This window comes from Condylura cristata, unplaced genomic scaffold, assembly GCF_000260355.1.
Source record: "Condylura cristata isolate star-nosed mole 26May11 unplaced genomic scaffold, ConCri1.0 scaffold00022, whole genome shotgun sequence".
Lineage (NCBI taxonomy): Eukaryota > Metazoa > Chordata > Mammalia > Eulipotyphla > Talpidae > Condylura > Condylura cristata.
In genome coordinates, this window is record NW_004567123.1 from 19,965,581 (window position 1) to 19,973,528 (window position 7,948).

General features: G+C 52.6%; 1 protein-coding gene across 1 annotated transcript in view; it reads right to left on the reverse strand.

Moving 5' to 3' along the window:
• Window positions 1-7,467, reverse strand: part of EFCAB8 (EF-hand calcium binding domain 8) — a 45,978-nt gene extending 38,511 nt beyond the window's left edge. The window contains exons 1-2 of the mRNA XM_012728107.1: window positions 7,420-7,467; window positions 6,698-6,869 (exon numbers count right to left, since the gene is read on the reverse strand). Of these exons, the coding sequence (XP_012583561.1) occupies window positions 6,698-6,869; window positions 7,420-7,467 (220 nt within the window). The remainder of the gene's footprint in view (window positions 1-6,697; window positions 6,870-7,419) is intronic.
• Window positions 7,468-7,948: the final 481 nt, after the last annotated feature.

Consider the following 7,948-nt stretch of genomic DNA (forward strand, 5'->3'; position numbering starts at 1 on the left):
AGAGAGAGAGAAAGAGAGAGAGAAAGAGGAAGGAAGAACGAAAGAAAGGGAGAGAGAGAGAGAGAGAAAGAGAGAGAGAGAAAGAGAGAGAGAGAGGAGGAAGAGGAAGAGGAATTTTCAGGAACACAGAAGAGTTGAGCAAACTCTGGGATAAAATAAACATGCTGAGTTGGGGGGCCCAGGGGTTTCCCTAGGAAACAGCCTGAGGAACCTGGGGGAGATTCTCTCCTAAGATGCAGAGCGAGCTGGCTGATGAGGCCACTCGGGGGTGTGAGGCCAGGCCATCAGTCACCCAGGGAGCCAAAGGAGGTGGAGGGGGCAGTGGGGGCCCAGCAGCCCCAGAGGAGCAGCCCTGAGGGATTATCTATTCCTGCTCCCTCAGCAGGGGTCAGCTCAGTGAAGGCTGCGCAAAGGTGCTCTGGTCTCCACTCTGTGCCCACAGGCGGTCATCGGGGTCCCTCTCCCACACTGGGGGACCATTAAGTATGGCTCCAAAGACCCTCTTTTCACTATGCTTTGGATAAGCAAGATGGAGTCTTGTTTTTTGTTTCTTCCTATGTTTAGTGAGGTAAAGCTGATTTACATCACTGTATATTTGGGAGTTAGAGGTTCAAGCCCCCACAAGTGCATACCCTCACGTGTCCACCACCAGGACCCCAATAATCTTGCCCTGTGCTCCCTGGGGGCCCTCCCTCTGCCTCTCCCACCCTTCTCCCTGCCCCTTCCAGCACCTCAGTTTTGCCGTCAGATCTTAAGGGCTCGTTATTGATTCGGTTCTGACTGGCCCTCAGTATGTTTCTCCGTATTCCAAGATGGCTCCTTTCAGCAAGGCGCGCTTTGGTCAGGCTTTCATCTGTTGCTTAATGTAGCAACAACAGTCATCACTGCTGCTGCGGTGCTGGGTGTTTCCCGAGGACTATGGCATAGGTGAGGAGCTGACCTGTGAAGCCAGACTGCTGGACTTTGCTTGGGCACCAAGGTGTCCCAGCCCGTTTTGGACCTGAGGACACAGAGGCCTAGCGAGGACACCGGAGACCTGAAGCAGGAAGCCTGCCCTCTTCTCCATTATAACCTCTGCTGCCTTATTTCAGGTATCCAGTGAGGGTCACCTCCCCATAGGTCCACGGCTAGAGTTCCCAGAGGCTGCTGAGTGCACACCCCTCTCCACCATGGCCACGTCACCCCGTCTCTCCCCAGGACACCGACCCTCACTCCCTCTAGTAGCAACACCTCTGTGCCTCCTGACCTCTCCAGCACTGTTCCATGACTGGAACAGCAACCCCCACCAACCTCTTGGCAGCTAGAGGTTATTTCCTTGATTGTCCGGAGGTGCTGAGGGAGGAAGAGGAGGAGAGAAGCTTCCACCCCACCGTCTACAGCTCTCTGTGCTGTCTGCATTTCCAAGCCCCTGCCCCCTGCCCTTTTTCTCTGTAATACCAAGGGTAGGGGGCAAGGTATGGGGTTTAACTATGTCACCCCAATTCTTACATACTTATAATTTTTAAAGGTTTATTTATTTATTCATACAGAACTGGGATACAGGCCAGAGATGCGGAGGGTGGGAGGATTCACCAGAGACAGAGTGGGGAGCAGAACAGGCAGATCGACGAAGTACACTGTTGAGGGGAGCAGCGGGCGGGTCAGGAGAGGTCTGCCGTGCCATGTGGTCACCTCTGGGGCAGGCGGGAATCGAACTCATGCGGAAGTGGCTTTAGCTTCCCAGTGCTGTGCTTTAACCTGCTGCGCCACCAGGGAGGGCCCCCATACTTATATTTTTAATAAATGTTACATCAAAAACAATAAGAAGAAAAAAGATGTATCTTGGGCCCTCCCTGGTGGTGCAACGGGTTAAAGGGCAGCACTACAACGCTGGCTGCAGCCGCTTCAGCATGAGTTCGATCCCCGCCCCGGAGGTGACCCACATGGCGCGGCAGACCTCTCCTGACCTGCCCGCTGCTCCCCTCAGCAGTGTACTTCATCCATCTGCCTGTCTGCTCCCCACTCTGTCTCTCACGAGGTGGGTGATGAATCTTCTAAACCCTACACCTCCGGCCTGTACTCCAGTTCTGTATGCATAACTAAATAAATTTTTAAAAAAGGAAAAAAGATGTTTCCTAGCCTCCCCCTGCCGCCCAGGGCGACATGCGCACAGGCTGCCCTCAGGGGCCTCCGGGAGAGTGGGAGCAGCATCAACCAGCTTCCTTCCTTACTTTGGTGTCTGAGGTGCTGCACGCATTGGGGCAGCAGAAAGCAGAGGCCTCATGTCAGAGAGCTGCTCTGGGGGTGCTGCTTGAGGTCTCTACGAGCAAGGCCCCGGCCTTCTGAATAAAACCCAGGAAAGGCTTTGGAACCAGGGGGCTCTGGCCCACGCTGGTACTCAGTGCTGGAGTAACATTTGTGGCGAAAGAGGGGTGCCCATGGGGCCCGTGTGCCCGAGTCCACTCAGGAAGCCCAGCATAGAAGCTGAGGGCCACACTGGTCAGAGGGCCCCCATCAGTGGTTCTCCCTGACCCTGAGATCTCACCCTAATAAGTACTTTCTAGAATGTGCTGGGCGTAAGGTGAACTAGACACTGACTCTTAAATAGCCAGGTCGCCACTTATGTGCCCGAAGCAATGTTCTAATTGTCACTCTCCTGTTCCAAGGATCTGATATTTCTTAACAGGCGTGTGGTTCTCTGCAGAGATGTGACCTCCAGTGAACCAGCCTCCTCCCCAACTACTTAACAACATAAAGCCAAGACAAGGGCAAAACAATCTTTCTGGGTGATGACATGGGCCTGACTATCGCAGCCTCCCTCAATGTCGTCCTGACGCTCTTCACCTGCGGGTACTGGTCTCCACACCTCACTCTCTCAGCTCTCCAGCGCATTTTGGCTAGGGACACAAATGCCTGAGGGATTCAGGAGCCGAGTGCATAGGCTAAGACCCACCAGGTCTCCAAATCTCATGTGAGCAATGACTGTCTTTTTTCTAACATCGAAGTTCCCAGCACAGGTACGAGCACTTGGTCACAAAAATCACATGTCATGCTTCTGGTTTAATTTCTTGACACCTAAATGTGAAGGGGTTCTGGGCCCTCTCTGGTGGCTCAACGGTTTAAAGTGCAGCCCTGTGAAGCTAGCTGTAGCAGCTTCAGTAGGAGTTCCATCCCCACCCTGGAGGTGACCCACATGGCGCGGCAGACCTCTCCTGACCCGCCCGCTGCTCCCCTCAGCAGTGTACTTCGTCGATCTGCCTGTTCTGCTCCCCACTCTGTCTCTGGTGAATCCTCCTACCCCCTGCACCTCCGGCCTTTACCCCAGTTCTGTATGCACAAATAAAGCTTTTTTTAAAAGTGTCAAGACGTTCTGTTCTGCATGTGTCATGCACTTCCTTACTTCTGCCTTTCTGTTTGTCATCCATATATCAAAAGTGAGCACGCTCAGATCCAACAGAAAAAGCACCAGAACCGCATCCCGGGCGGGGTACCCTGTGCTCGTCCCATCCGTTTTGAGATTGTCTTTCTCCCCTAGAGCCCGCTCTGGCTCCTGTGTCCCAGGTCCAATGGACCCAACGGCATGACGTCCACATGTCTACTGTTTGGGATCTAACTGCACCTTCTGAACCAGAAGCTTCAGGAACTAAGTTACTTTGCAGTAGCAAGCCAATGTGAAAGTCAATAACCTCCAGTATTTTTAATTCCACATTTACCATCATTTTCAGACAAGCAGAACACGGAAAATAAAGCTCAGCCCGGCCCTGCCCCGTACTGACTAGGAGCAGTTTTCCTGGCATGTAACCTTCACTGGAGCAGCGAAGATGTCCGCCCTGCAGTGCCCGTCCTCCGCCCTCTTCTTAGGCCCGCGCCGTCCCTCCTCCTCTCCCTGAGAGCCTGACCCTGCGTCATGCGGCTGCAAAGGGCTCTGTCCCCAGACCGAGCAGCGTGAACCCGACTGCACGCTACCACTCTGGGTGCTGAAGGGACCCAACACCCTCTTTCTCCCAACCTTGCACCTGCCCCCATCCTTTCACCCCAAATGGAGCTGCTCTGCTGCCCAGAAAACCTCGAGGGTCAGACATGACCCAGCCACTCCCAGCAGCTGCCAGCTCAGGCAGTCTGAGGCTTCTGTCGGAGAAAACCAGTCCCCCTTTCCTTTGTCCTACGTCAACTAACAGTGAATTCCCCTCCATTTAAAACCCTGGCCAGTGTTTGGTTTGCTTTATTTATTTATTTTTTTTGGCTGGGTCTTTTTTCTTTTTTAGGAGGAAGCTCTTTTCACAATGATATGAAGAGAATTCCAAGATATATTAGGTAAGAAGCAAGAGAGGAAAGTTGCTACAATTATTTTTTTACAAAAAGCTGTGAGTGGACAATCGTGGGAATCTTTTCAGTGTTTACAGATGTCAAATCATCACACTGTACCCTTCAAGACACAACACTTTTATTTGCTAACTGTACCTCAGTAAAGCTGGGGGCAGGGGAAGCGAGGAGGGGGGCAGAGTGGGCAGTGCTGGACACGCTGGACATGCTGGCCCCTAAGGAAGGGCAGGGAGGCCAGATGCACTCTGTGTTTGTGAAGGTCACAGGAAGCTTCCAGCAGCCGGAAGGGCCAGAACCGGGCCGCACAGGCCTGGGCCAAGGGAGCCCAAGCGTGGCCACGGCACCTCTGGAGTTCTGAATGGTGTGAACTTATTACCTATGTTGGGGGAAAGGTCTGGGTTTTGTGGACTCCAAAACTACTCCAGTTGTTGAAACTACAACTCCACCCCTTCTCCAGTCACTGAAACTACAACTCCCAGCAATACCAAAGGGAGGACTGCGAGGACCCAAGGGTGGAGCTCAGCAGCCATTTGGGGACTTCTGGGGATATATATGAGGGAGCCCTGTTAGGCTCTCTCGCCCGCTCTCCCTTGGCCTCGTGCTGGGTGTGCTATTGGGGTTCCAAATCAGCAGAGCTGCTAGGATGTTCTAGTTGTATCTCTTTCCCTCTCTTTCTCTCTCTTTCCCTGGGTTGTTCCTTTTCTTTCCCCTTTGTAAATAAAGCCATTACTGACCCTTTTGTGTGTTCTGCAGTACAATGGAATCTCAAGAGTGCAGTTGAGGACCCACAGACAGGCAACCCAGTTCACATTGGGGTGCCCTGTAACACCTACTCCAGACAAGCACAAACGCAGTAAACACCATGGCCCAAGCTGGCACTGTAGGCATCCTCGCACAAGACAGCGGGCGTCCATTCTGGCTGCCAAACTCCAGGAGGGCAGAGCTCCACTTAGGAACCCCTCAGTCTCATAGGAGACTGGCCACACTTTGCTCATTTGTAGAATGGACGCCTCTTCTCCATTTCTGGCCACACCTCAGTGTGGCTGTAAAACTCAGAAAATATCGATGGGCAAGTGTTTCAGCCCCAGCATTGGAGCGCACAGCCTAGGGGCTGTAAATAAGCTTTCCTGAAGTACTCCAGTGATTCAAGTACTCCTATTTGATAGTCTTCCAGGTATCATCCCTAGAGGAGAAATCAAGTTTGAACAGGAGAAAAAAATGTTGCCCAACGATGATGCTGTCCACCATGTTACGTAAACGCACTAAAACCTCAATGTCCAAAAGTAGGGAGTCTTGCTTTCAACAGTGGCCTCGTCGCCACGAAGAAAGGCCCGTGAGGTCTTTATTTACACTGAGAACAGGAAGGGGCTGGAGTCACACAGGTGGTGCAATCACAACAGGGAGAGACTTGGCCACAGGCGGCAGAGACCGCGACCACACGATGTCCACTCCCTGGCCTCTTGCCCTCCTTCGGGCCCCGCCCCTCAATGGTGGGGGGCTTGTGACTCGCTTCTAACTGATTAACGAGGGCAGAGGTGGTGGGGTGGGGACGATGTGTGTGACTGCCTGCTGATGAGACCACTGCAACTCCATCCTGTTCCAAGGAAGCCACCATCAGCAGGGAGGCCCAGGCCTGCAGCTTGGAGAGGAGCCTGCTGGCCACGCCTCTCCAGACTCCAAGCCCCCAGCAGGGGTCTGAGTAAGCCCTGACTCCCACCCAGCGAAACTGTGCGATAACAAGCACGTGCTGGTGGAAGCCACTAAGCTCTGGTGACTATGGTTCCACCATGACAGGTGATAAGTCATACATAGGAAATGGTTTGACCAAAGACGTGAATCATTTTGATGACATGAAATTGTATTTTGTAAGTGAACAAACTAACAATGTCACTTATAGTAAATATACAAATAAAGTTCTTACTTATTTAATGAAAAGAAAGTGTTTGGCTGAAGAGATACTGAACAGGGGGCATTTGGTGTTTGAGTTGGGGGTTTTCTTCCCCCTCTGGTCTGCCCAACATACTTCCGATGATAAAAGACTTTTTTTTTTAAGATTTATTTATTTATGCATACACAGCTGGGGTGCAGGGTGGTGAGAGGACTCACCAGAGACAGACTGGGGAGCAGAACTAACGAAATACACTACTGAAGGGAGCAGCGGGTGAGACAGGAGAGGTCTGCTGTGCCGTGTGTCTGGGCAAGGGATCGACTCGCACGGAAGCGGCTGCGGCCAGCTTGCAGTGCTGCGCCCTAACCCGCTGCGCCACCAGGGAGGGCCTGATAAAAGACTTAAAGGTGACATGAATGCACAAATGTTCACCTGAGCCCTCCACACCCCCCAGCCACTGCCTCACCGGTGCAGACACCGCTGAGCCCAGCCCAAGTGGATCTTTACCTCCAGTCGAGTCAGCATCGCTCACAAAGATTTTCTCCACCGCATCCATGTCGAGCTCAGTGAACAGCTGAGGCTCTTGGAGTCTGCGCATCTGGCTCTGAGCTAAGGTGGTCTTGGATGGCGTCGGGGTGCTAAGCCCCTCCGTGTTCTTAAATTTGCCCAGAACGGATAACTGGAACAAACAGGATAACAAGAAGCAGGGACTGAGAGGGCTAATTTCCTGAACTGGGCATTTTTGTGTACGATCTTATTTAAAGAAAGCACTGGGGGAGGATGGAGTGTGTCTCCCTAGGGTGTGTTACAAAACGACACAAACAAGCCGGCCCTAATCGCTTGTAGACCGAGGAAGACCAAGAAAGATCTAGTGGCTTCTCCTGACTTTGAGTGACTATTACTCCACTTCTAACTAAAGCTGTCGCCACGAGGGCTCAGCGAAGCACAGTCATAGTCAAAGTCCCGCCTTACACATAACAGGACGTGATATTGTTCGACAATCTGCAGCAGTCTGAACTGAAGACCACAAGCAATCCAGTTCCAGCTTCCCCAGCGAAGCAGGACCAGCCCGAGCAGCCCAGACATCCCACCTGGGTGGGACCAGCTCACCCGCACACATCCCAGTCCTGCAGGCTCCTGGCAGCTACCTGCTACTCACTCTCCCACATTCCCCAGGCAGCCTCAAGCCTTCCCAGCCCTCAGCCAGGCTGCCTCTGCAGGGTTCCTACCTGCGACTCACGTTGACACTTAACAGGGTCGCCAAAGACCCAGGTCATCAGGCTAACATCCCCCAAAAGACTCAGGTGTGGGCTACGGGATAACCACTGAGTGTTAACTGGGCCCTTTCATCCTTTGGGCCTCAGGTCATCAAAAAAACTGGTTCAGAAGACAAGGTGGGAAAGTTCAAGTTGTGTACAAGAAAAAGCAATCTTAAGGCCCTCCCTGGTGGTGCAGCGAGTTAAAGCACAGCAATAAGAAGCTAAAGCCACTTGAGCATGAGCTCCATCCCCGCCTGCCCTGGAGGTGACCACATGGCGCAGCAGACCTCTCCTGACTGGCCCGCTGCTCCCCTCAGCAGTGCATTATCAGTCAATCTGCCTGTTCTGCTGCCCACTCTGCCTCTAGTGAATCCTCTTATCGCCCCTGCACCTCTGGCCTGTACCCCAGCTCTGTATGCAGAAATAATATATAAATCTTAGAAAACAAATCTTGAAATTGCTAACACATCAAAAGAGAACCCGGGACTCAAACTGAGAA